The 27651-nt window shown below is 62.7% G+C and overlaps 1 protein-coding gene across 2 annotated transcripts; it reads right to left on the reverse strand.

Moving 5' to 3' along the window:
- Positions 1-20459: 20459 nt before the first annotated feature.
- CD40 (CD40 molecule) lies at positions 20460-26429 on the reverse strand. 2 transcript variants are annotated; one of them, XM_086481253.1, is made up of 9 exons: positions 26382-26429; positions 24979-25060; positions 24226-24351; positions 23985-24128; positions 23659-23758; positions 22649-22710; positions 22313-22411; positions 20938-20963; positions 20460-20621 (listed from the first exon to the last, which is right to left on the reverse strand). In XM_086481253.1, exons 1-9 carry the CDS (start codon positions 26427-26429, stop codon positions 20460-20462), a joined length of 849 nt encoding a protein of 282 aa, XP_086337379.1. The 2 variants fall into 2 exon arrangements, with proteins under 2 accessions (XP_086337379.1, XP_086337380.1); XM_086481254.1 differs by having other exon boundaries at positions 20460-20610; positions 20930-20963.
- Between the last annotated feature and the right edge of the window lie 1222 nt (positions 26430-27651).

Genomic DNA, 27651 nt, shown 5'->3' on the forward strand with positions numbered 1-27651 from the left:
CCCGTGGCGGCGGGCAGCCTCACATGGCACTGCCAGCCCGGGCTGGCGAGGCACAGGAGTGAGTCCTGCAGACATGGGAGGCCAAATAAGACAGTTCTCTAGAGCATGGCGTGTCGTTCTACATCTGCTCAGATGGAGACTGAGTTATCCAGGTCCCTGAGTCCCAGACCCGCCAGAAGACAGTATCTCAGCTAAACGATGCAAAAATGATTTAATGGAGGGAACTAATCAAGGAATCCAAGAGAGACTGCTCACCAAGGGCTGATGCAAGATTCAATTAAACTGCAGCCTTTGTGGGCTCACCATTTTAATTTTCCACAAATTAGCTTAAAAAAGGTATGGAAATGAAGATATTAGATTTTTTTTTTTAAGTCAAAAGGAAAAATCCTTTGAGGATTATATTAGCTATTTCGCTTTAACAAACATAATTTCTATACTCATTTTCTTGTTTTAATCTCAGCTGTTGAGACGCTGTTCCCATTTCAGCTCCAGTGTCAAGTGTTTGGAGAACAGGTCGGGGAAGGCTGTTAACCCCTCCAGGAGCAGGCCCTGCAGCCCAGCTGACGCAGCTCCCCAGGCTCCCATGCCACCCGCGGTGCTGCAGCTTTGCCCACCCCCTCCTGGGGCGGCTGGGTGCGATGCAGGAGTACTTGCTGTGCCTCCGAAGGAAGCTTTGCCACCCGGATCTGCCGACCGCCGCAGGTCCAGCTCAGCTCTGCAGCGGTGCATCTGGCAGCTGCATGGCCACATGGGACTGGTGCAGTGGCCGAGTGCCCCGTGCCCTGCTTGGGACCTGCAAAGCAAGTCTCTCTTCACAAACGCTGTCCCCCATGTGTGGCTGCATCCCTGGGTCTCCTGGGGGGGCAGCTCCCTGGTTCGTTAGCAGCAGCCGGTCCTGCCCTGCGGTAGCGATGGAGATGTACGCCCAGTGCAAGGCCAAAGCTCTGCTTGGTCCCTGCCAGCGCCCGGCTGGTTGGGCCAAGCCGGTGGTGAGAAGCCCAGTGCGGACGGGGCCGTGGATCTGCTCAGGGCTGTGGCAGCTCTCGGCTCCAGCAGTCCCACGTCTCCTGTAACTTCACCCGCTCTTGCCCTCAGGCAGCGGGAGATAAACACGGAGCAACAGCGTTGTGTGTCTGTTGCGATTTGTCTTCTGCGAGAGTGCGTCTTGCACTAAGGATCTTCTGTGAACAGTAACAGCTGCCATTGTGGCCGTGCCGCTGCTGGCATCCGCCGGCCTGGCACAGCCGTCCTGCCCTGCCCGGTGCAGTGTGGCCCTTGGCGCCGGCTCCCACTCCGCTGGGCGGCTGCAGCACCGGGCTTGGCCAGAGGCTGCTCTCTGGTGCGAACGGTGCCTTGAAAGCAGCAGGTCTGGCGGCTGGTTCACGGGGCTTTGCCTGGGTGGACAGCCTGCTTCCCACCCCGAGGAACTGTGTTCCTGTCTCGGGGTTCATGGTTCACTGGTGGGAAATGAGTCCCCGGCAGTGTCACTTACCGGCGTGGGGGCTTGGGCAGGACCGCGGTGGGTCTAGCAGGGCTGGCATGGCCAGGCCGTGGCCCAGGCACTCACCACAGTGCTCAGGATGACCATCCGCAGGCCCCCTGCTCCCTGCCCATCCTCTCCCAGGGTGGGGACAGCTCCTGCTCCCCCTCTCCTCCCACCACTGCCTGCAGTGCCCTCTGGGTCACGCACCCACCGTCACACCCTGCTCACACCCTCCCGTCCCACACCGTGTCGTGTGTGTGTGAGTGTGTGTCCCCATGGCAGCATCGTCCGGCTCCTGGGTGACCTTCAGCTCGCAGCTCCTGGAAGCGCCTCCCTGCCCCTTCCTCCGCGCCTTGAGCTGGAAGGGAGCTTCATTTGTCACTGTCTCTTTTAAAAGGTCCAATCTCTTCCGTGGGGTCACCTGGCTGCTCTGCCAGCAGCTCCTCGTGCTGGCACAGCTCTGCTGCAGCCGCCACAGCTGCCAGCCCGGTACGCAGCCTCCCTGTCCCCTCGTCCTTGGGGTCCTGCCACAGTCCCCCTCTCCCCATGGGCAGAGAAGCGCTCGGACCCAGGACCCGGGGGGTGCCCAGGGGTGGCTGCAGCCCCCACCAGGCCCTGCAGCCCATGGCCGGGCCCCGGGGCAGCCTGTCCCCTCCACCAGCCATGGAGAGGGGCGGCAGAGCCAGGCTGTGGCTCCTGGCCGAGGTCGCCTGTGGGGCCTCACCTGCGCCGCCACCCAGGACACGCTCCCGAAGGAGCAGGTCGGGGCATCCTGGCATCGCCCTGTGGCGCGGGCCCGGCAGCAGGGGCTGTGGCCGGGACTCCGCCGCTCTGCCGGCCCCTCCCCGCCCCGCACACGCTGAATGGAGCTCAATGCAGAATTAATTTGTCATATTGACACTGATCGTTTATTACGGAGCAGAGTGGAGCCCATTCATTTGAACAGAAAACATTTCATCTTATCTCCTGCCTTTTCATGCCTCAGCTCTCACTCTTTAACCTTGGACAACGAGACATTCATAATTTCCTCGCTGGTTCTATGGCTCCTTTAGATAAGAAACTTATTTTTTAATCTTTCTTTCTATTGAATTTTAAACATGTTCCATTACAAAGCCTGATGCACATAACAACATATTTGCCCAGCATTAATGAGGCCACGCTGTGCTGCAGCCTCAGCTCCCAGCCAGGCTCCCGGCCCTGCTGTGCCCCGCGGGGTCCAGGGGCTGGGGACTAGCGCTGCGTTCCCAAGTGGCCGCAGGGGCTGCTGCAGGGTGCACGGGTGCAGGCATGGCGCAGGCAGCAGCCTGGCAAGCACCCGGTCTGGGGGATGGGGTGCTGCCAGCAGCTGTGGGGAGGGTGCGAGGGGCTGCGGCACTGGCTCTGCTCGTGCCAGGGATTGCAGCCCAGTGGGGCTGCGTGAGAGCCGGTGGCCAGAACTGCTGCGAGAGGAAGATGCTGTCACCAGCCGATCGGTTTCAGCGGTTCCCATTTGCTCTAACATGGTCCGAGCTTGGGGGAGCTCTTGTTGTTCGGGATGGCCACTGGGGAGTCTCTGCGTGACCGGGAGCCGTCGCAGCCCCTCGCACGAGACCCGCTGCAGCCTTGGGACAGCAGTGGAGGGTCTGGCTTGGCCCGGGTTCGCGTGCGGCTGCGGAGGGACCGATCGCGTCTCCAGTCCACGTAGCCACTGCTCCGACAGTAAATAGCCCTGTCAGGGCCCCTACAAGGAGAGGCCGCAATTGCTTTCCGTGTGCAGGAGAGCCACGCAGATAAGGCTTTCACCTCCAAGGCTCTGCTGAAAAATTAGGGATGGGAGGTGGGAGGGAGCAAATTGAGATAAATGAGTGTGCTGCATGGCATCCTGCCCACAGGATGCTGAAATAAAAAATCAGTAAATAAAAAATCGCCAGTTTTTATCTGGTCAGAGGCTGAATGGGCTGTATGATAACTATAACGGATGAGCCTGCTGCAAGGGCCTCAGTGAGGGACCTGCCGTCCCTCACTGCCACGCAGGAAGGCACCAGCCGGTGCTGGTTTGCAGGGACACGGCCGTGGTGTGCGCGACCGCCCGGGGCAGGCAGCTCTGCCACAGTCCGCCACGTCCTGTCCCTCCGGGTGCACCACACTGGCTGCCATGCTGGTCCCAGGAGGCTCTGGGAAGGGCTTGGCTCCTTCCTCAGCATGAAATGCACTTTTCCAAGTCGTCCTTCACAGCGAGGGAAAAGGCAGATCAGATGCCGAATTAGCCTGCGAGAGCCGTGTTCCCGTCTCTCTTATCTAACTCACTGTAACAAGCTCTTTGCATTTATTCTACCAAATGTGCTGCAGAATTGCGTTACAGCTCATGGCTGCGAGCCATCTGTGGAGAGAAATCCAGTTATACCTTGTATAATAAGTTCCTGACAATCTTACAGAGGACTCCGGGTCATAAAAGTCTCCCAGTTTTATCGCCAGTAACAGACACGGAGAGAAATTAAGTTGTCTTATCAAATTTAGATAATATATATCCCTTTGGAGTGGAAGGTTTCTGATGGATCTTTTACAGCATAAGAACATTTAGAGGGGTGAACAGAAATGCACAGCGAGGGTGAGAGAGCACTGAGGGGGAGTAGAACGCCCTGGGGGCACACAGGGAACAGGAGTCGGTAGCCGCGGGCAGAGATGGGCCCTGGGGAGCCCTTGAAATGCAAGAGGAGGTGAAGGCTGTTTGCAGGCAGGAGCTGCGCTGAGACATGGGCTCTCCTCCCGCCTTGCTTACCTCGAGCGCTTGCATGCCATCTATTTATGAAAGCAATAACCTCCAGCAGTCCTGATATGCAAACTCCTTCCCTGCTGCCTCCTGTGCTAGTCCTTGCGGGCAGAGGGAGCCACCGGACGTTTGCTGAGCTTCTAGGTCCTGGGACCTGCTGCAATCGGCAGCCAAGCCCCACAGGGAGGCTGGACATGGGAAGTTTCTACCCTGTATCCTCCGTCCCTGAGGCACGACTGCTGCAAGCCAGTGCCCTGAATGCCCGGCAGCTTCCCTGCTGCAGGCAGGCACGGCAAAACGGCTGGCACAGCGGGGGAGGATCCGGTGCCAGGAAGGGTCCGGCTCCTGCAGCCTTTGCAGTGCTGGCTGGCGCACAGTGAGGTCCTGGCTGGGCTCTCCCTGCCACTGCTGGCGGGCAAAGAAGCTCTGCTCCGCTCAGGCAGTAATTTTAAGCTCCCTGAAGAAGGGTCTCCTGCTGACCCCGTTGCCCAGGGCTTGGCCCGGTCCCTGTGCCCTGACTCCCGCAGCCACGTGTGGGACAGGGACGCTCGCCGCCTCACCTGGCCCGTGGCCGTGCAGCCAAGCAATCCCTCCCAGGGGATGCGGCTGCCTGCGGAGATGGTACTGATGGCTGGGGAGGGCTGGGATCCTCCGCGCACCTGCTCTCTGTTCAATATTTAGTTTTCTGTAAAAGCAGAGTGCAGTAGTCATGGTAATGAAGCGGGCAGGCCCAGCATCGCTGGCGTGCCATTTATTAAGAGCTGTGCAGTCTCAGGCACTGGGGATGCAGACGCATGCCTCCCCCGAGATCCCTGTGCTAATAAAAAAATGAATCCTCACTTACTGATCTCTGTATTTTTAAAGACCAGTTACTCCATCTTTTCCTTTGTTATTCACTTTCAAAAAATCTGTCTTGCCCTTCAGTGCAGAATGATCTGTTTAGCACCATTGTTACTTTAATCACAATTAGCTGTCCCACTCCATTAATAAGACTCCAAATGGGGCTGGATCATGGGCATGGGCCTTCACAGCCATCCTGGAGTTTTGCCCAGGATGATGTCCAGGGTTTGTTTTCCTGCCAGAACCAGCGGTCAGTGCTCCCCGTGCCATGCCATGCCACACACTGCTCCCCGGCCCCTCTGGTCTCTGAGAGGTGCCGAGCCCTGCAGCCGGGCGGGCACTGGGTACAGACAGGCACTGGCAGTGCTTCCCTGGCAGGCTGTGGGGCTGGGCTGGAGCCATTCCCACTCCTTGTGGTGGGAGCAGAAAAGCTGGGAATGCAGATTTAACCAGAAGAGTGGGTCAAGAGCCTGCCTTGCTTCCCCGCATCTTTTCTTCAGAGCATTTGGTGAACAATGTGTGCAGAAGGCTTTTTATTTTTGTGTAGAAACGTGTGTCTAATGAATTAGCCACGGATCGGAGCTCAACGTGGGTAATTTACACTGAACATTCACTCGCTCAGAATCATCCATCAATTTCTTACCACATTAAAACCAACGTCCCGCCCTGGGAGTGCGTGGCTGGTGCTGCACCCCGTGACTCCTTCCCAGCGCACCCCTCGGCATCGTGTGGCTGCAGGGGTCTGCTCTGTGGGGGGACACCAACATGCCAGAGACCGCAGTCGCTCCAGTCGAGGACCCGTTGGCACGAGGTGGGCAGATGTGAGGACGGCCACAGGCTCCTGGTCCTGCGGCCTCTGGCCGCAGGGAGCTGGTGGGATGTGGGGGGAAGGGGCATTTGCTGCTCCAGCGGGCTGGGAGTGGGGACGGGCACAGCAGCAGGGTCCTGGGTGGCCAGCACGGCCCTTGGCACCCACTGCCCACGCGTGAGAGAGGGCCATGGAGGGCTGGCCATGGGAAGCAGAGCTCCTGCCCTGAGGCTGGGCACCAACTGCTGGGGCCAGCGGGAAGCCCTGCCATGTGCTCAGCCTCCCCTGAAAGCACAGACAGCTTTTCGGCTGGGAGCCACATCCTCTTGGCACACGGTGCAGCATGAGCCTAATTTGCTTGCCTGGGGACCAGCGCCAGACCCAGGGGAGGACACCAACGCCAGAAGCCACCGCAGATGGAGTGTGGAGCCATCTGCAGCGGGGCAGGAGCACACCCGTGCCGCACCAGCAGGAGCACACCCATGCAGCAGCGGCAGGGTCGTGGGTCGGGCTGGCACATAGCCATGGCTGTTCCCGGGTCACAGCTGGGCGGCTCATCCCTCCTGTTGGCTCCCCGTCTGCTCGACAGCACCGCGCTCCCTCCTCCTGGTGGCCTGCCCGCCACTGCAGGGATACCCACAAGGGAGGGATTACGCAGGGAATCGTCTGCACAGATGTAATTGCTGAGATAACTGCTGATTGTGGAGTTTGCAGACAAAAAATAGAGTGGACGGGGTCAGTCATAATTGGTAAATATTTGTCTATCTAATCAAAAGGCCTTTTAATTAACAATTTTGTTCTTGCAACTGGTTTAATTTTTTTTAAGAACTTCTGCAGGAAGTCAATTAGACCCAACAGATGGCAAAGAACATCCCAGCATCAGCACACCCTGCCATCTGCCACCGCTGGAGCGTGGGGCGGCCCGGCCAGGCCCACGTGCCCCATGGCAGCCCCCTCCCTGGGACAGGGCAGCCGTGGACCCACCACGGGGCCGTGGACAGGCGGGTTCCCCTCGGCAGGAGCCACGTGCGGCTGGTGCCAGTGCAGGCACAGAGGGTGAGCGGAGGGGCCAGGGCTGCCCGAGCCATGCGTGCCGGGGCTTTCGAGCTGCAGCTCTGCCCGGGGCGGTTTCGCCTCTCTCTGGGCCGCTCTCACCATCCCCAGCCCCGAGCGAGCAGCAGCGGGAAGGGCAGCTCTGTCCTCCGCCATGCCTCGGGGCTGGCTCCTCAGCAGCACCAGCGACTCGCACCGCTCAGGGCAGGCACGGCTTGCCCTGCCGACAGGCTCTGCTCCCTCGGCCGGAGACTGTGGCCAGGTGCCCCTGACCTCTCCTCCCCACGGGGCTGCCTGGCATGTGGTTCCCAAGCGGTCTGTTCCTGCGAGGCCGGAGCTGCTGGCCATCAGGAGAGAGAAGCCTGCAGGGACATAGGGCACTGACACGCAGGTGTACGAGGCACACGCCGTGCAGGGCACAGGGCACATGCTGTGCAGGGCACACGCTGTCCTGAGTCTCTCCTGCCCTCACGCTGCCCTTCCCTCCACCTCTGCAGGCACGGCTGCGTCCCTGCAGGTGAGCTGGCAGCACCCGCGCCTGCTGCTCTCCACAATCAGGAGATTGCTTTGCACAAGAGGCATCTGACGTGTCTCTTCCTCAATCAGCTGCTCTTCACGCCCAGCTCCGTGCCACTCACCGCTGATTGTCCTTTGTGTCCCGCAAGGCCTTGCTCTGTGGCAGTGCCGGCAGCGGGGCCATGGCACTCCCATGGCAGGCACAGCACTGCTCCCAGCGCGGCTCTACACCCCTCTCCCTGTGTTCCCTCTGTCCCCCACAGCTCTCAGCAGGGGAAGATGGTGGAGCTTTCCCAGCTCTGGGGTCTTATCCTAGCGCAGGCTGGAGCCTAGCCCCTGGGATGGGCTCTGTGCTGGATGCTGGCTCTGGCCCCACGTGGGTGCAGGGCCCTGCTGCTCCTGCCCCGGTCCCTGCCCAAGGAAGGTGGCTGGAGACCACGTGGCCGGACGGGTCTCTGGGTCTGTCTGGTGATCAGGCATGGGGTAAGTGTCCGGTCCTGCAGCTGGCAGGGCAGGAGGAGATGTGGGCGAGCGGAGGGATGGGCTGGGTGCCGGGCAGAGTGCCCGTGCCTTGGGGCTGAGTGGGGAGCAGGGCAGGAGGGGGCATGGCCACCCTGAGCATCGCTGCCCAGCCGTGCCACTGGAACTTGTCCAAGGCACCAGGGAGCAAAGCACCTAAATCTCTCCTGCCAGACCCTCCAGAGATGTCCCCCTTTATTCACAACTGCTTTTTAATTGCCTTTTGTCAATTACAGCGAGATGGATCGGGTTCCTCGGGGAGGCAGTAATTAGTGTGGGGATGAACGCCGAGGCAGCCAAGCTCCCTCTTCACGCAGCAATGGTGATTTGTAAACCTGTCACCCAGACACTGCACTCAGCTCCCTCTCTCTGCCGCACGGCCTCGCAGGCGCAGCGCAGGACATGCACCGCGTGTGGAGGCACCCGCGTCCGCCCGGCCCCCCCGGAGGAGCAGGACCCAGGCACCCACCCAGGCTCTCCCTGCCAACAGCCTCGCCGTGCCCGCCCACCACACAGGGCCCAGAGCCATGTAGGGGGGACTGGCCAGGCAGCACCCAGGCAGGGTGCACTGTGCTGGTGGAGAACAGCCGGGCGTGCGGGGCAGGAGGGGTGGGGTGGGGGGGCGCAGCACCGGGGCAGGCAGGGCCCCTGTGGGCAGCAGGGGAGAGGAGCTGCTCTGGGCAGGCTGGGCTGCAGGAGCCCCTCTGGATGGGGCACTGCTCCTGCCAGAAAGAATTAACACCTACAGTTTCCAGCTAGCTGTGGCCAGCCTCCTAATTAGGCTTGGTGACAATGGCAATTAGTCATCCAGGTTCCCCGTGTGGTGCCTGGGACCTGCAGGGAGCTCTGGCCAGGTCGCTGCTCTCCACACAGCAACTGCAGGCGTCCTACCCATGGCTTGACCTGCATGGACGCTCTGCCAGGCCTCCACAGCTGTCTGTCCTTGAACTCGAGATGCTCTCACTCATGTTGCCAAAATTCATCCCTCCAGGTAACCTCGTCAGTCAAGGGACAACCTGGGCAGTGGTCGATTTGGCTGCACCCGGAGACACAGCCTGCCAGGGCCTTGCTATCACTCAGCCCCATCTCCTCCTGGTACTCACTGGCATCTCCCACAGTCCTGGTCCCAGCTCTGCAGGGCTTTGGGCACCGGGGGGGAATGTGGCCACCAGCCATGGGCCGTGGTCACCAGCCATGGGCCATGGCCAGGATGCAAGGACAAGCCAGGGTGCCATCCTGGCCCATCTCAGATGAGCCCAAAGGATGCTGCAGACAGTGGCATTGCCCGGGCAGCAGTGGGATGGGGCCAGCCTGCAGCCGTGCTCCCAGCGAGAGGGACCTGCATGACCTGCGCCGTGCTCGGTAGCACCGCAACACACAGCACCTCAGCCTCAGCAGGTGCAAGTCACAACCCCAACCCCATCTTCCCAGAGTGAGGCTGGGGCAGCGCAGACAGATGTCCTGCAGCCCTCGTGGGGGGACAGGTGGGGGGACAGCCATGAACGCTGGCTGCCTGCTGGCTGCAGAGCCGGGGAGAGCCCCGGCAGCTCATGGCAGAGCAGAGGCTTCCTGTGGCAGCAGCGCAGGGCTGGGGCAGGAGGGAGGGGAGCAGCCGAGGAGCCCCCAGCGCAGGCTGCACAGCGGTGGCTCTGGGAGGGCAGGGGCTGCTGGAAGATCCAGCTGGAGAGAGGCACAGCTGAGCCCTCCACCATGGGGCTCTGCCCTGCCCCGGCTGCAGCATCAGCCGTGCCTGTGCTAGGGCTGCCATCGGCTGCTGCCTGCTCTCCCTGACTCCCCCAAACCCTCCCTCTCTGCTTTGTGGCTTTTGTCTAATTCCCTACGCCCCTTTCCTATTTTTCTTCTTGACAGAAGAAGCAGGCTTGTGCATCTAGAGACTCCACAGCCCTTTCTTGTAGCTGTAAATTAAATTTCCCAGCTCAGTATCTGCTGGCCTCTGGCTGAGCCGGTGTGCACGGGTGTCCTCCCTGTACCCCGGAGCAGAGTGCAGCCCTGGTGGTGCTGGGTCCTTGGGAGAGGGTCTGTGCAGCGGCACGGGGCGATCCCTGCCAGCAAAGCCGAGCCAAGCCAAGCCCTGCCAGCTCTCTGGTCCCCAGCTGTGAGCAACTCTTGTGCGGGCCCAGCAGCCAAACTCTGCCAAGCATCCCCCCACTCCTGCTTTACTCGTTCTGCTCTGTCCTTGACCCCGGGGAGTATGCAGCATGTGGAGGGAGCCCGGCTGCTCTAATTAAACCATGTTTGCAAACTCCCGTGGTAAGCATCGCTAATTATAATTAGGGAGAGCAGATCTGCCTTCCCTGCCTCTTGGAGACGTGAACAAGCTCCCTGCATGCCGACCAGGCTTGGAGAGCACGGAGGGCCGGCACATGGTGCTGCTTGGCATCCCCCAGGCTGGGCACTTGCCCCGGAACAGCCCCTGTGGGGCAACAGCCCCATCGGGGTACCTTGGGCAGGGGTGCCAGCCAGGGGCAGAGCAGCGTTGCAGTGCAGCTGGCACTGACCCCTCCATCCATGCATGGCGTGACAGCGGCCCCGCTCCCTTGGCACGCTCTCTTCATGCTTGAACCATTGGCCTAACGATTTCAGGTTTTTCCCCATTTTCCTCTATTATTATTTGTCGTTGTTCCTGTTGCAGTTCAGTGACCATGAATTATTGAGCGTCTGCTTGCTCAGTAACTCTTTACTTCCACCTCGGCACACTGCTGCCTTGCCGCCTGTGCGGGACAGCCGCCAGCTCCTGCCCCCGGCCTCGCTGCGCTGCAGCACGTGCGGCACAGCCCCGCTCGCTGGCAGGGCTGCAGGCAAGGGCCGCACAGGCGGCTGGGTCCAGCGAAGTGCCTTTCCCTGGCTCCATCAGCCACGGAGGCTGGGGAAGGCCAGGAGCCGCACAGCCATGGGACCCCCAGGCAAGACACGGGATGCACTGGGACACACTGGGATGCACTGGGGGACCATGCAAGCAGCGGGGGCAGATGGCTGGAGCTCACTTGTGCCCCGAGTGGGTGCAATCCAGGCCATCAGGTGCACATGGGGCTGATTTAGGGCAGCGCTCACCATGTCCCTGCCAGGTGATAAGAGGCAGAAAGGGGAGCCTGGGGTGGGGTGGTGGGAGGAAGCCCAGCCTGCTCCTCCAGGGAGGCGAAGGGTGCTCGGCAGAGTGGGCAGGCAGGGACGGCACAGGCATGGTCTGGCCCTGGGATGTGATGGGTCTGCACCACTGCTGAGGACTGCTGTGGGTGCCAGACCACCAGCTCCCTGCAGCTGCCTGCACGTTTGCGGTGTTGATGCCATGTGCCGCAGCTGCCGTACCTGCGCTGGTGAGTCTGCTCCTGCCAGGCTGCAGCTCCGCTTGCTCGATGCCAGCAGGGCCGGACCCCCCAGGGCCCCTGCAGTGCTTGCCCTTGACTCTCCATCCTGTCTGGGGAAGGGGCTGGTTGTTGTGGCTGCTGCAAACACAGCACCTCTCGCTGAGCCGCAGAGGCCCCAGGTGCCGGCAGACCCCTTCCCAACAGCCTTGCCAGCTGGCCTCGCCAGGGCTTTGTGGTGAGCACTCGCCAGGCAGGACGAGTGGGCACGAGGGGGGCTTGCCCAGCATCCCACCCCTGCTCTTGGGAGCTCTGTGCCCATCGGTGGGCAGGGACATGTTGGTGCTCACTGAGCTGTCCTGGTGCTGGTGGCAGGGCAGGGGCTGGAGCCAGGGCTGTCCCATGGCATTTGCAGGAGCGAGTAAGCTCTTGGTGGGTGACAGTGCCTGCCCAGGCTGTCAAAGCACCAGGAAGGCTCAGGCAGAGCCTGCTGGTGCCCCGGGGATGCCCAGGGCCATGGCACAAGCCCTGGGTGTGAGGCTCTTGCCAGCACCTAGCCCTGCCTGGGGACACAGGGCTTTCCCGGGGCCGGGGAACATTTCCCTCCTCTGCACCATGCTCAGAGGGCATCTGCTGGGGGCAGAGGGGAGCCCCTGGGTTTCACAGGCCCTGTGAGCAGCCCTGGGCTGGGGCGAGGACATGGGTGTGCTGGGTGCTGGGCTGAGCCAGTCCCACCGGTGCTGGGGCAGACGGGATGCACTGGGGCTGGAAGCTGGCTGGCACCTTGGCCCTGCAAAGCTGCTGCTTTCTCCATGCTGCTTTTATGCTTAGGGCAGAGCTGAGAAATCTCAACTGGTATTGTGGGATTTCACAGAAGTGAAGAATAAAGTCTCTGAACTCTCTACAGCTGCATTTTCTGAGCACTGCAACACTCTGATACCTCTGAAACACTATTAAGCACCTGGTGCTGGGTTGTCTTTGCAACCATGTGTCCTAAATAAATCCCATCCCCATGCTGAGCCGCACTAATGGCCCATTGTTAAACGGCCAGCCAACACAGAGTAAGATGAAGTCATTATTTTTTCCAGTCATCACAGGAAGAAAACATCACAGCATCTTTCTTGTAGGATGAGACTGAAACTGGGAAGCTGCAAATCCCCGTGCAGTACACTTGCTCAGCTGTGCCCCCCTGCCCCCTAAGCATCAGATGCAGGGGGTGCTGGTTGCTCGGGGCTCTCCTTGCAGGGCATTTCACAGGAAGCTTTTGCCGGCGTCGAGCCATGCTGGGCTCCCACCACTGCGAGGCTGGGCAGCCCCTGGTGGCACCAGGGCTGGGCGGTGAGACCGGGCAAGGAGCCTCAGCAGCCTGGCATCAGCTGTGTCAGGGCCTGTCCCCTGCTCTGGCAGGCCAGGGCCACACCGCCTGGCACGTGCTCAGCCCTGGCCTTCTGCACGCGCGTGTGCAAGGTGCTGCCTCCAGCCCGTCCCCAGCCTGGCTGCTCTCCGGCACCCACGCATGTCTCTGTCTGCCGCCGTCTTGCATGTAAGCGGACTCCCTGGAAGACTCACTCCATTTTTTTCCTTTAACCTTGAAATGCAATTTCCTCCCCAAAATACCCTTTTTCCTGTAAACAACATCTCTTTAGTGAGATTACAGCAAAAATCCCTGAGCTACCAGGTCCTGGGTGCTTTATCACCCGGTGAGCCCCATCCGTCACGGCTGTGCGTGTGTTCCCACCACCCCGCCCTTGCCGCTGGGTGATGGTCTTTTCATCATTTTTACAGATTTATTTTACAATAATTTAATTTCATCCTCAGCCCTGGGAAGACGAATTGGCCCCTGATGTGACTGGGGATTCAGAGCCAGTCTCATAAATTTGCTGCTTCTACACAAAGCTCTTTCTGGAGTCCCCACCGCAGCCATGAGCGAGAGTCTTTAAACAACGGGGGACGGGCTGTAAATCTCGCACGGCAGCAGAGGAATGCTGCCGGCACTGCTGCTTCTCCCCGAGTCTCAGCCGGGCTCGGTGGCTCCGGGCGGCCGGTGGGGCATGGGCAGGCAGGGCTCTGTGGGCTCCCGGCAGGTCCCCTGCGGGACTGGGCGCTGCCAGCGGCTCACCGGGAGCAGCCGGTGGCCACGTGCCAGGGCTCCGCTGCACTGCGGGGATGCAGCCTGCCCACACCGGCACCTGCTGCTGGGGGCCCACGAGCAGCCAGTGCTCGGGACCCATCTCTGCAAGCGGGCACCTTGCTTTCCTGACTCGGCAGAGCTGGTGCTGTGCCGGTGCTGTGCTGATGCTGTGCTGGGTGCAGGCTTCGGGGTGGTGCTGCCAGCCCCACTGCGGAGCTGTGCCCGCTCCCGCACATCTGCGCTCGCCGCGTGTGGGACTCGTCGACTCGCTGCGCTTCCGTTGCAAGAGGCTTGCCAACGTAATTAAACTCGAGTGACTTCCCTGCCCCCAGGCACAGCCCCTCATTTCCCTTTGATTTATTATGTCTTCTTAATTTATTTAAATGAGTCTTGGTGTTTGCACAGGCTGGGAGGGTGCTGGCTGGAGCTCTAATTGCTGGAGTGAAGGGAAGGTAGCAGGAGGGGCTCCATGGGGTCTCAGCCCCGGCCAGGCAGCCTCGTCCACTGCGGGGCATGGCTGGGGCTGCAGGGGTGTGCACTGCGGGGCAGGGGGCTGCAGCCAGACCCCTGGCTGAGCCCCAGGCGTGGGACGCACCTTCAGAGCAAAGCTCTTGGTGCTGATGGGGAGATTTGCCTCCCAGTGCTGGGCCACGCTGGTGCCTGGGGTTCTGCCACAGTGGGGCTGACACGGTAAAGGCCGAGCAGCTTCTGGGGCTGGTTTCCAGGCCGCTTTTGGGGCCGGTTTCCAGGCACCTCCCTGGGGCAACACAGGGCAGCAGCTGCCCTTGCTCTGAGCTGGCAAAGGCAGGGGGACAGCGTAGCCCGGGGGGACCCTTGCTCAGCCCCACTCCAAGTGTGTGCAGGATACAGGGTCTCTGTGCTCGAGGCCAGAGGAGGTTCCTCTCCACAGAGCCTCTTGTTCCCGAAGGACCCCGCTCCTCCTGCTCCTGAAGGAACCAGCCTGAGCAGGCAGCGAGCCTCCCACCTGCCCCATTCCCGCCCCAGCGCCTGCGCGGTCTCACGCCCGGCTGGGCTCCGCGCCGCCGGCCTTGCCATCCCCAGCCTGTGTTTGCACAGCTGATTGTTCCCAGCTCGGCGTACTGCCTTGCACTTGTCCCTGTTGAATTTCATCCTATTTTTTCCAGTCCATTTCTCCAATTTGTCAAGATCATTTTGAATTCTAATCCTGTCCTCCAAGATACTTGTAGTCCCTCCCAGCTTCATGTCATCTGCAAATTTAATAAGCACTTTCTCTATTCCATCATCCAGGTCCTTAATGAAAACATTGAACAAACCAGAACCAGGGTGAGACCTTGGCCATCCAAGCAGCCCAACACTCGTGCCGTGCTCACCATGCTTGCTGCCCAAATGTGGTGGGAGATGGTGCCAGAGCTTCACCACATTGGCTGTGCCTCGCTGCATCCCCCAGTTCACGTGGCACCTCTCTGCTTCGCTGTCCCGGCGCGGTGCTGGGACCACAGCGTGCTGCCAGCTCTGCAGTCTGCCGGGGGACGGCAGTGCTGGAGCTGGGGTGAGGCTGGGAGAGGGCAGGGCTTCCTCTCGAGGAGCTGCTGCGGCTGGTGCGGTGCCAACACCTGGGGCCAGCCCGTGCTCTGCCCGACGTCCCGTGTCACAGGGAGCCTGGTGGGGCCTCACCCAGCGGCTGCGTGGAAAACGTGGCAGGGCCATGCCCCACCGACCCCTGCGCTGGGGCGAGGAGCGTGTGCGGAGCGGCAGTGAGACATGGCTCAGGCGGTGGCTGATGCATCCCTGGCTGGAGCGTGTGGCAGTGACCATGGCTGCAAGTGGGGTGCAGAGGGGAGCGGGTGCCCAGCAGCAGGAGGGCACGAGCCCCTCACCAGGTAACCAGTGTGGCACAGGGGCAGCAGAGCAGCCCCCGATGGGGCCGTCCTCCCCCTCGCAGCACACCGGCGGAGAGCAGCAGCCGCCGTGACAAGGCTGCTCCCCTGGGGGCCAGGACTGCTCCTCTGGGCTGCATGACAGGGACCTGGAGCCAGCCCGAAGAGGAGCCACCCTCTGTGCCACCCCCCGCTCAGCCACCAGCCATCTCTTTTCTTTAATTGATTGTAGAAAGCAATTTACAAAATACAAACTGCTGCCTATGCCAAGCTCTGCGTGTCCAGGCATAGCTTAATTTCACAGTAAAATTTCAAATGCAATGAATGGCTTTTCCCAGCACCAGTCCATGCCCAAGCCAAGAGCTTTGCAAGCTGCGTGGGCTGCGCTGAGCAGCTCAGACATGGCTCTTGCACTGCTCTGCAGAGCAGCAGGTCCCCGGCCGGCTGTCCCGCCGGCCGCAGAAGCCGTGCCAGCGCTCACGTGGCTGATGCTGCCCGGGTGGGCTCGGCTGTGCAGGACCCACTGCGTCTGCAGCCCGGCCTGCGGGGAGCTGCAGGCCCCCACACCGCGCAGCAAGCTGGGTGCTGCCAGCGTCCTGCGCTCTGCACGCCATCAGGGAGGTGTCCCGGCAGTGCAGGGGTGGGGGCTCAGCTGAGAACCGGTGCTCCTGCTGGGGCGCCCTTCATGTCAGAGTTATAATTTCATGGTTAGGGTCTAGGAGGTTTGTACACACAGATGCATTAATTCTGCATTTAGTGATACTTGAGTAATTGGTATCACATCAATTAGATCAGTTCTTGGATGCTGCAATGGTAAGTGCTGTGCAGAGGCCTCTGGGCCACAGGCTATGAGGAATCCAAATGGTGAGCAAGGCTGGTGGGGCTGGTGACAGCGGGCAGAGTGGGGCTGGTGGGGGTGTCAGGTGCTGCAGGAGCGGCAGGGGTGCACAGCACCTTTGTCCTTTGCAGGAGAGTGGTGAGGCCTGGGGCTCTCACGGTGGTTGGTGCCCGGGGCTGCTGTGCTGGGGGGATGGTGCCCTGTCTGCGCAGCATGGGAGTGCAGGGGTGTGCTCGGGGAGGTGCTGCCAACGTTGCAAATCTCTGAGCATAATGTCCCAGCTGTCCTGGCACGGTGCTCCTCTGTGTCAAGCTACTCACTGGGCACCTAGTTCAGCATCATCTGCTGCTGCTTCCCTCATCACAGAATCACACAATCACAGAATGTCAGGGGTTGGAAGGGACCTCAAAAGATCATCTAGTCCAACCCCCCCTGCCAGAGCAGGACCACCTAGAGCAGGTCACACAGGAGCACGTCCAGGCGGGTTTTGAATGTCTCTAGAGAAGGAGACTCCACAGCCTCCCTGGGCAGCCTGTTCCAGTGCTCTGTCACCTGCATAGTGAGAAAGTTTTTCCTTACGTTAATGTGGAACCTGCCATTGCAGCCCGTGGCACGGCTTTGCACACATGGCCAGTTTGCCGGCACACTGCTGCCCGCCCTTCCAGCTAACAGAGAGTAGGCTCAGGTGGGTCCGGGGCAGCGTGGAGACCTCCCGACTCACGTGCCCGCAATACAGATCACCACTGTCAGTCCTATCCCCACTGCGGATTGTAAGCAGAGGTAATTTGCAGATGACAAATATCCCTGACAGTAAATATTTTTCCCACCCTCATCTTTTTACAAGCAGATAAGGTGGCAGCACTGTGGCAGTACAGTTGCTGGAGGGAGACAAACTCTTTGGCAGTCTTAAAAGTCTATTGTGTCCCCGCAATTATTTACAGATAAACAGAAGAAAGGCAATAAGCACAGAATGGAGCTGCACAGCTGCATTTGTTATGATGATGATGATATCTCTCCCTCACACCCACACACGCACATCTCCAGTGCATGAAACTCGCTGCTGGCAACAATCACATCCCCGTTCCATATGAGGCAGGACAGGCTGGAGGTTTTGCCCTCTCCTCGCTGACTTGCTGCCAGTCTGTTTCCCCCACGGTGACTCAACCATACAACTCCTCCAGCAGCTTCTCACTGCCCCCCGGCCGAGCTGCAGCACCTGCAGGGTCCTGGGGTGCCCGTGTAGTAGCACAGTCCCTCCCTGGGACACCCTGGGGTTGCTGCGTCTCTGTTCCTGGCTGCAGCAAGAACCGGCGACTGGGTGGCCCTCGTCCCAGTAGACCAGCCCCCAGGGTGCTGGGTGCCTCGCAGTGAGGGGGTCACGGTGTTGCTTGCAGGCAGGCTGGGACTGGCTGGGTCCCCACCAGCTCGTGCCGCAGGACCCCAGGGTGCGGGTGCTCTCCACCACCAGGAAGGGTGTGGGGGTGAGCCCATCAGCTTCCCCTGCTCCCCACGGCCAGGCCCTCCTCGCCCACCCCGCACTGCTGCTGAGGACAGAAATGGGTGTTTGGAGGAAGCCGCATGAGGGATCTGGGAGTAAACGGCGTGGCAGGGAAGAGCAATGGAGCCCGCTGCTAATGAGCGCATTTCTGCAGCCTATGGAGCAGAGATGCTGGGGAGGGGGAAACCCTGGGAAGCGGCTGGAAGGCACCGTGCTCCCCCCATTTGGTGAGCAACAGGGGAGGTCGCTCAGCACTGCAGGCGCCACGGGGAGGGGCCGGGGTCCTGGCAGGGCTGGACCCACCGCAGGGGAGAGCAGGAAAGTTTCAGGCACAAGGCCTGGGATGCCTCTGCGCAGGGCAGCAGCATCCCCGGGTGAGCGGTTGTTCGTGCAGCACTGGGGCCCTCAACCAGCCCGAGCCTCCCCCGCCGTGTCCTGGGGTGCTGCACGGCATTGCCCGGCTCCGGCTGGGGCAGGAGCCCGCAGCTCCCCGGGGCACATGCAGTCACTGCTGCTCCCCGGGGCCAGGGGTGCGGGAGTGCTGTGCATCCCTGCCAAGCGCTCGGCCGTGTCTCGGCAGGACCTCCGCCCCGGGACGAGCTCTCCAGCTGCGGAGAGTGTCCGAGACAGCAACTGGGAGCCCTTAACTGGACTGGAGAACGGGATGATTTTTCATTGCTTCCTCATAATAAGAGGACAGGAGTAAGTGACTAGTACAGTTCGTTCACTCGGTAAAGATTTATACAATCACTTCATCCTGTAATTGGTATTCTGGGGACAGAGGGAGCTGCAGCTCCAGCATCCGCCTCTATTTGTTTTCTCTCTGTCTTTCTCTCTTTCCCCTTTTCAGAATGAGTAATTCTGTCCCTCACAATCCCATTTAAACAGAGCATTTGCAGAGTGAATAATTAGTTACATTCAATTAGGTCTCACGCGCTCTCCCTTCTCACTTTGGGGGACAGACACGCTAATGAGATGGCACATGTCTGACATGCGGGAGCAGGCGTTAAACACGCTGCGTTCTGGCAGGGAGAGGTCAGCACTGGGGGAGGCAGGGAGCCAGAGGGGCCAGCCCGCTGCCGCGGGGAGACAGCCCTTTGTGGGCCATTTGGGGACAAAGGCTCAGTGTTTGTGGCCCAGCCCTCTCCACTGGCAGGGCCAGCAGGACTCGGGGGCACGCCTGTCCCAGGGCAGGCTGTTCACTGGGCTGGCACTGAGGGGACGCTGCCTAGCCCTGGGACCATCCCCCTGGCACTGCCAGGTACGCCGAGCCCTGAGAGGGAGAGCTGCTGACGTGCTTTTATCTTCCTTATTAAACCTAACATTAGGATTTAAGAGGAGCCTTAAATAATGTGACACTGCCTTTACAGTAAAAGTCACTCCACGTTCCAGCTGCTCCTGGTTCTGGGATTTACGGTCTTTCTTGTGCCACGCAGCGTGTGTCCGGGTGTGGCGAGTCACGGGCTGCAGCTCTCTCGGTACCCGGGGCCCGTGCCGGGCTCGGTGCCGCTGCGGCCCAGCCCCCCGCCAGCGAGCCAGGGCCCCCCGGCACCCCCACTGCTGCCCCCCGGCACCCCGCAGCGCTGCCCTGCCCACGGGACGGGACCCACCCGGTGCGCCTGGTGACGGGCCGGCAGGACGAGGCGCACCGAGGCTGCCCGCTGCAGGCAGCGCTGCCTGCGCACCCCGTCCCCGCGGTGCAGGGCCGAGGACGGGGCACGGCGGCGGGGCCGTGTCGGGCCGGAGCCCGTGTGCTCGCTCCTCGCAGGCCGGGGCCAGCGGGCGGGAGCTGCCACATCGCCCAGCGGCCCCGGGGGACGCTGACTGCAGCTGCAGGGGGCGCAAGGCCCGGCTCGGGGTGCGCTGGGGCGGGGGGCTGTGTGGGCAGGGACCAAGCCCAGCTGCTGGCGGCTCTTCCCTCCCTCTGGTGGGAGCGTCTGTCCCGGGAGCACCCGTCCCCAGAGAGTCCCTGCCGGGAGCACCGGGCCCAGGCGCGCTGGTGGGCACCCGTGCGGCGGGGCGGCCCGGGGAGGGGCTGGCGGGGGCTGCGGGCCGCGCTGCTCCCGCACACGGAGACAGCAACGAAATTGAACCGCAGCTTTCTGTCAGCGGCGCGGTGCAGGATAACCGAGTCCGCCCGTTCCGGGCGCGGAGCCGCGGTGCCCGGGGGGATCGCGCCGGGCAGCCCCGGCGGAGCCGCCCACACTCGGCGGAGGCCCCGGAGCTCCGGCGAGGCGGGGCCGGTGCCGGTGCCGCCCCGCGCAGCCCCGCGCCGGTCCCGCAGCTCCATCTCCCGGCCGCCGCGCGTCAGTGTCCGGGGCTCCGGCCCCGCTGCAGCCCCCGGTTCCCGTGTTCCCCCCGGCAGAGAGAAGAGGGCGCGGGCACCGCCGGACAGCGTGTCCTGCCTTTATTGTCCCCACGGAGCCCGCAGCGCCGGCCCGACGCGGGGTCCCGGTGCCCGGCCCGACGCTGCCGCCCTGCCCCGGCGCCCGCAGCTGCCCGGCCGCTCCGGGGGGCCCTGGGGCAGTGGCCCCGCTGGGCGCTGCCGCGGCCCCCGGGTGGGCGGCGGGACCGGGCTCGGCCCCGAGCAGCCGCTCTGCTTCCCGGGCGGCGGGACCGGCCCCGCTCGGCCTCCCCGGGCAGGCCGCCGAGCTCCGCTCCGCCGAGGCAGCCCCGGGCGGGCGGCCGGAGCGGCACCGCCCGGTGTCCCGGCGGGGATGGGGTGGCCGTGCCGCGCTCCGCCGCGGCGCCACGCCGTCCTGATTTCCTGCCCGGCTGGAGGGGACGGAGGAGCCGGTGCCCGCCCGGCCCGTGCTCCCGCCGGAGGCAGCGCCTTGCGCCCTCACAGCTTCTCCTGCTCCGACATGCGGCTCTCCTTGCCGTCCTCCTGGGCCACGAGCTGGCCTCCAAGCAGGGTCTTCTGCACAGGGGGGTAGTCGTCATTTTCCCCCAGCTCCACGGGCTGCTGGGGCTCCTCGTTCTCTCCAGGCTTCCTGGCCCCGGGCTGCACAGGGGCAAGGGTCAGGGACAGGCAGCTACATCCCCCACCTCTGCGGCCGCATCTTTCCACCGGCTCCTGCTACGCTCCCATGCAGGGCAGGGCCTGACCCTGTGCGGGTCCCTCCTGTCTCAGCATTTGTCAGCAGTGTCCCAGGGTTGCCCCAGCCCTTGCCCCATCCCAGCCGGGCAGCCCTATGACAGCCCCCACCCACGCTGCCCTGCAGAGCCACAGCCCCTGCTCTGCTGCTCCTTGCTCATTCCCAGTTGTGCTCAGGAGGGACCCCAACCCACTGCTGGAGGAGGGCTCTGGGCAGACTCACCTGCTTCTGCATCCGTCGCCTGGAATCTGGGTGGAAAGAGGGACAGAGAAGGCAACAGTCAGGGGGGGGAGTGCTCCTGCCCTGCCACGCGCTCTTGGGCGTCAGAGACAGGGCTGGTGCTGCTGCACTGCAGGTCCTGTGGCTCATGTCTCCCAGGGCTCAGTATCGGGACTGCTCTTGTTTAACATCTTTATTGATGACCTGGATGAGGGGATCGAGTGCTCAGCAAGTTTGCAGATGACACTGAATTGGGTGGGAGTGTTGATCTGCTCGAGGGCAGGAAGACTCTGCAGAGGGATCTGGCCAGGCTGGATCGATGGGCTGAGGTCAATGCCATGAGGTTCAACAAGGCCAAGTGCCAGGTGCTGCCCTTGGGACACAACCCCGCGCAGTGCTACAGGCTTGGGGAAGAGTGGCTGGAGAGCTGCCCAGTAGGAAAGGCCCTGGGGGTGCTGGTCAGCAGCCGGCTGAACATGAGCCGGCAGTGTGGGCGGGCAAGAAGGCCAACAGCATCCTGGCCTGTGTCAGAAATGGTGTGGCCAGCAGGAGCAGGGAGGTGATCGTGCCCCTGTACCTCGAATGCTGTGTGCAGTTTTGGGCCCCTCACTGCAAGAAAGACATTGAGGTGCTGGAGCGTGTCCAGAGAAGGGCAAGGAAGCTGGTGGAGGGTCTGGAGCACAGGTCTGGTGAGGAGCAGGTGAGGGATCTGGGGTTGTTTAGTGTGGAGAAGAGGAAGCTGAGGGGAGACCTTATCGCTCTACAACTACCTGAAAGGAGGTTGTAGTGAGGTGATGTTGGTCTCTTCTCCCAAGTAAGAAGTGATAGGACAAGAGGAAATGGCCTCAGGCTGAGGCAGGGGAGGTTTAGATTGGACATCAGGAAAAATTTCTTTACTGAAAGGGTGGTCAAACATTGGAACAGGCTGCCCAGGGAAGTGGTGGAGTCACCATCCCTGGAGATGTTTAAAAGATGTTAGATGTGGCACTTCAGGACATGGGTTAGTGGGTACGGTGGTGTTAGGCTGATGGTTGGACTTGATGATCTCAGAGGTCTTTTCCAAGCTTATGATTCTATGATTCTATGTTGTGCCTGCTGCTGCTGACAGGCTGGACTCCAGGGCAGGGGAGCTGGGCTGGACCCACAGGGCACCAGCACTTTCCTCCAAGAGCTGGCCCGGCTTGGGCTGCAGCAGTGCAAACACCTGCTCCCGAGCACAGAGCCCGCTGACCTGGCAAGGCAACAGGCACGGGGAGCCGTGCCCCGGCAGCGTCCCCAGAAGGGCTGCCCCACTCTCAGCAGAGCTGCCGCCATCCTCCCTGCTCAGCTCCTTGGCCCCTCTGGCCCAGGCATCGCTTCCCGTGTCCCAGCCCCTTACCTGTGTGGACCAGGCAGTAGATGCAGATGCCCACGAGGCACGTGATGACGGCGGCTGTGATGGGGATCAGCACTGACAGCGAGGAGCGCCTGCCCAACTCTGCAGAGGGAGATGGGGTCAGTGAGGCACCCGTGTGACACCCCCACCGAGACGCCGAGTGCCCTGAGCTGCCTCTGCTCCAGGCCATCCCCAGGGATCCCTCCCGGGACAGAGAGGAGCAGGAAGGCATCATACCAGCAGTGTGGTCAGACCCTCCTCTCCCAAAAACACAGGCCAGGCCAGCTCCTCCAAGTGCTGAGGGAGGCAGAGCACCAGCCCGCGGCACAAGGCACTTACCACAGATCACGTCCGAGGTGTTCGTCCCTTTTGCCTTCACCACCAGCCCCTTTTCCTCACAGCTGCGGGGAAGAACGAGACCGTGTAACCACAGCAGCAGCCTGAGCACACGGAAAGCCCCCAAGGCTGTGGGAGAAAGCGTCCTGCACCGAGCCTGCCGGGCTCTGGAGGGGTGAGCGGCCAGGGGCCCCAGCGATGCTGGGGCCTGTGCTGTGTGACGGTGACACCGGGTACATAGCAGGGCCCCACCCCGAGGTCCTGGTCTGGAGTTGCTAAAACTGCTGAAGTCAGAGGACAAGTCTGGGGACAAGTCACATGAGGGAGCAGATATTTGAGACCTGCCCGGTCAGGGAGACCCTGGGGCTCAGGCACTGCAGCTATTGCAGAACAGCTCAGAGATGACTCGATGACAGGCTACAAGTGGCTCCATGGGGAGGTAATTTCTGGGCACAGATAAAAGCAAAGTGAAATCCAATGGCTGGTAGCTGAAGCAAGACTAATTCAGCCTGGAAATAAGGCTCACGTTTCTACCAGGGAGTGCAATTAACCCTCAAGCAGCTTTCTAAAGACAGGGACGACCTGCCAGCCCGTGGCATCCTCAAAGCCAGACTCCCCAGGGAAAGAGCTGGCGTCTCAGCTGACAACTACAGCCAAGGCTGGGAGGAAGAGCTGGGACAGGGCATGGGGGGGTCCCTGTAGCCCCTCACCCCTTGCTCTCCAGTGCAGACAACAGTGTGGACGTCCCTGGAGGGGCCATCACTCTGTGCACACACTGGGGGACAGTCACAAGTGCCTGGATGTCTGCCTTGTGCTCAGCCACACCGCCCTGGACCCCACCATTCTCACAGCTCTGCTCCTCTCGCTTCTGCCCTCCGCCAGCCTGATGCTGTGTCGCCCAGAGACCATCCCAGCCACTCAGTTCCTAAGGAGGCTGGCAGCAGAGGACATTATCACAGGGACTGCGCACAGCTGGGGATGGGTGAAGGGTGTGGTTAGCACTGGGACGATACCTTGTCCAGGGATGGCATGGCTCAGTTTTAGAAGTGACATTGGAGAAGGTGCCTTCTGCACAGGGCTCGCAGGGGGATGATATCCGGGCCACGGCCTTGGCTGGAGAAGAGCAGAGGTTGCAGGAAGGTCAGTACAGGCTGTGGAAGGTGAGGGGCTGCAGGGGTGAGGTGAGCAGCACTCCCTGCGGCAACGCTGCCAGGCACAGCGGCAGGCACGGCTTTCCTGAAGCCCTGCTAGGGGCACCTTGCTGGGGGAGCCCCCCTTTTCCAGGAGGACCCGAAGTCAATGCTTCCAGGGCTGAGAGGGAGGAGCTGGTCGGACTCACCTGCCACAAAGCCGAAGCCGCGCTGGCAGGGCTGGTTCTCCACACAGGTCTGGCAGCTGGTGTCAGAGCAGTGCGTGCCGGCCTGGCACTGGCACACCGTGTTGTGTGTTGCGTTGCCTTGCGTCTTCACGATGAGGCCAGCATCTGAGCAAGGTGAGACAGCAGCAGGGGGTGAGCCTGGGGGGGCACCAGCCCCTGCAGCCCCCGCAGGCCAGGGCTCGTGGGCATGAGGAGCACTTACTGTTTTCACAGATATCGTGGGGGGCACAGTGCCTCTCCTTGGTCCAGCTCTGCTGATAGTGTCCGCTCTCACAGCCGATGCAGACAGAGTCTTCTGTGACATTGCATTCGGAGACCAGCTTTTGCCCTGCAATAGAGGCTGGTGAGGAGGGGGTGAGGGGGCTTTCCCCCTCTCCAGGCAGCAGCTCTGGCAGCAGGACAGGGGAGCGCTGGTGCCTGTGGATGACAGGGCTGCTGTAGCAGCTGCTCGGCAGCCTGATGCCGCTCTGGCAGCCAGGGCTGCAGGGGCCAGCTCGGCCGGTGGCTGCGCACGCTGCACGGGACCAGGTGGGGAGGGCTGCTGGGGCAGGAGAGCGGCGTGCGGGGGCGTTCACTGCCTCCAGCACTCCAAGGACTGGGGAACGATCTGGCAGTGACAGCGGGAGCTGGCAAATACCATCACGGCTTGGTAGTGCCAGTGGCAGCACTCTCCCCGCAAGCTGCCCATGCCATGGGGTCCTGTGGCTGCAGGAGCACAGAGTCCCAAAAGAGCTGTGGAGGATTCAGTGAGGTCCAGGGGGTCTCCCAGGGCACCCACAAGGTTCATGGTTGCTCTAGCACTTAGGTGACACAGGGAGATGAAGCTGTCAGTGCTGCTGTCAACGGGGTGAAGAGGCTCAGTCACACTGAACTGGGCTTGCTCTGCTGTGGCCAGGCAGTGGGTTCCGGCACAGCCAGGCCTTGGGGTCCCAGTAAGGGGAAGGGGTCTCTGTACCTGGCTGACACCGGTTGCAGCACCTGCCCTTGTGTTCGTACTGCTTATCAAAGCATCTTGCGGCGTCACCAGGCTCCCAGCACTGGAAGAAACAAGACCTGGGAATTCATGCCGCTCCCCAGCGCTCTGGCACTTCCTCGCTTCTGTGAGGATGTGTGCGCTAACCTGTGTGATAACCCACGTCCCGAGGTGAGGGCTTCCTTGCACCGCTCTTCCCATGCCTGTGCTAACCACAGACCGCAGCAGAGCCGCCTGCGCTGCCTGATGCCACCAGTGCTCTCTTTGAACTGCGATGGCAGCGATTGCGGTAGGGTGGCCTCATGTTTCCCCAGATTTCCTACCAGATAGTGATCCCACATTGCCCTGTGCCTCTGCCAACAGTGCCGCCGTCCTGCGCAGGGGGAGCAGTGTCAACCGAGCGTGCCGTGCCCAGAGCACTGCCAGCCCCCTCCCAAGGCTGCTGCACCGGCCCTGGGGGGCCAGGAAAGCCCCAGGTGAGTGTATCACGCACTAAGTCAGCCAGGGCCCTTCCCTGCTCCTTCTATCAGGGGGCTGTGTGCAGGGGGAAGCGGGGAGAGGACGCAGGGAATCAGGCCCCCGGCCAGTCTGGGTGCAGGTCACCCACCACACCCTCGCACGGGGCGAGCCTGGCCGTCCCGGGGAGTGGGCTGGGGGATCCGCAGAGCCCCGGAGCGAGATTGTTGCGGGCTGGCAGGTGAGGGAGGGCCAGGGGCACTGCCGACCCCCACGGGGCCCCTGGGGCACCGATGGGGACACCTGAGCTGGCAGAGGGGAACGGGCCCTGCCGTCATACCCGCTCAACACCGAGCAGAAAGGGGAAGTGAAAGGGGCGCAGGCAGGCCTGGCCCCGCACCCCGGGCTGAGGGGACCCCGGCCCAGGACCTGGGCCGTGCCCGACGCTGCAGCCCCTGCCCGCGGCACCCGCACCCCCTCCCCGGGCTGGCGCAGACCCCGCCGGGGCCCGCGGGCGGCGACCTGCCTGCGCCCTGCCTGCTCTCGTCCAGGCCGCGCTCCCGGGCGCCAGCGGGGGTCCCGGGGGACGCCGGACCCGGGCGGTGCAGGGCGGCAGCGCTGCCAGGGCTTCCTCCTCCTCCTCCTCCTCCTCCACTGCTACCTCCCCAGGCCCGGGCCCGACCGTGGGCCTCCCGCAGGGGCGGGCCGCGCCGAGGGGACGGGCCAGACCGGCCGGACCGTGCCCCTTCCCGGAAGGCCCGACGGCTGCGGCCGGGGCTCGGCCCTAAGGAGGGAGGGAAGGAAGGAAGGGAGGGAAGGAAGGAAGGAAGGAAGGAAGGAAGGAAGGGAGGGAGGGAGGGAGCAGCCCCAGCCCCAGCCCCAGCCCCAGCCCCAGCCCCAGCCCCAGTCCCAGCCCCAGCCCCACTCACGCCCAGCAGCACCGCGCCGAGGACCCCCAGCAGCCCAAGCCGGTTCATAGCGCTGCGCCCCGCTCCGCAGCCGCCCGCCCTATAACGCCTCGGCCCGTTCCCGCCCAGGAAGGGGGCGTTGGGCCGCCCGCCACCGCCCCCGGGGCTTCCCCGCGCAGCGCCGGGCCCAGGGCCGAGCCCGCGGGTCCGCTCCCCGCCCGCCCTCCCGCATCCCGGGTGCAGCCTGGGGGAACCCGCTCCGGCCTCCTGCCGCCGTCCCGGCGGGGAGCAGCCATCCCTGCTGGGACACCCGGGCCTCGGCCCCCCGCCTGCACCCGGGGTCTCGGCAGAGGTGCTGGGCGTCTCTGCGCAGTGGCTGTACGTGAACCCTGGGGAGGGAAGCTGCTCCTGCCGGCTCCCTGCCAGCCCTGCAGTGCCACTGCCCTGCCTGTGCCTTCCCGGGGTGGCCGAGGTACAGGCAAGGCTGGGGGTCGGCTGCAGGCCATAGTAAGAGAGCATTTGTTCTGCCTTGCTGGCTCGTTCCTGAGGAAGAAGCTCGAGGTTTCACTTCCATTTTCCCAACGGTAATGCAAAGCTGTGGCCCTGGAGAGCCCCTCATCACTGCCCACAGGCCCTGGCCTCTGCATGGAGTCCCCACAAATACGTCAGCCCAGAAACGGGAAGGGGCAGAAGCGCTGGAGGCCTGGCTGTGCCTCTGGCCAGCCACCCACCTCCGGCTCAGTTCCCTCGGAAGAGTCCCCAGGCAGTCCCCAGGGAAGTTCCAGGCTCCTCTGCCCACTCTGGAGACTTTCCCTGGACACCCCTTCCCACCACGGTGTGTGGCCAGGCAGGGAGCAGCAAGCCTCTCAGCATCCCTTGGTGCCCTGGTCACACCCCATGCCGCTGCCCCGTCCCCCCACGCCATCACTGCAGCCACAGCCCTTCCCGGCCACGGCTGCGGCCTCAGCCCCAGCCCGCAGCCCGCCAGCCGTGCGTGGCCGGCTGCCGGCGGCCTTCACCGGGTGGCTCCTGCTCGGGCACGGCGGCCGGCGGGAGGGGAGGCCGCGTGCATCCCCGAGGGCATCGCGGGGCGGGCAGCGGTGGGAGCCACATGCTCTGGATTCCCCAGCCTGCCGACGCTTCCCAGAACTGAGTCACTCGAGAGCACGAAGGGTCCCGGGGGAGCCTCGAGGGCAGCAGCCAGGAGGGAGAGGTGGGGAGGGGATTTCTGGGCCCGGCTCCCGCGGGGCCGGCCTGGGAAGTCCCCGCAGTCCCGGGCACCGGCCCCGCG

This window comes from Leptosomus discolor, unplaced genomic scaffold (assembly GCF_034619465.1).
Source record: "Leptosomus discolor isolate bLepDis1 unplaced genomic scaffold, bLepDis1.hap2 HAP2_SCAFFOLD_93, whole genome shotgun sequence".
Lineage (NCBI taxonomy): Eukaryota > Metazoa > Chordata > Aves > Leptosomiformes > Leptosomidae > Leptosomus > Leptosomus discolor.

What these genes read in the sequence shown, in the direction of transcription:
- CD40 (XM_086481253.1), bottom strand. Translation starts at nt 26,429, where the DNA reads ATGAACCGGCTTGGGCTGCTGGGGGTCCTCGGCGCGGTGCTGCTGGGC. An exon ending in CACCTCGGACGTGATCTGTG is followed by an intron (nt 22,412 to 22,648) that starts GTAAGTGCCTTG and finishes CTCCCTCTGCAG; the next exon opens with AGTTGGGCAGGCGCTCCTCG. An exon ending in CTACTGCCTGGTCCACACAG is followed by an intron (nt 20,964 to 22,312) that starts GTAAGGGGCTGG and finishes CTTTCCACCCAG; the next exon opens with ATTCCAGGCGACGGATGCAG.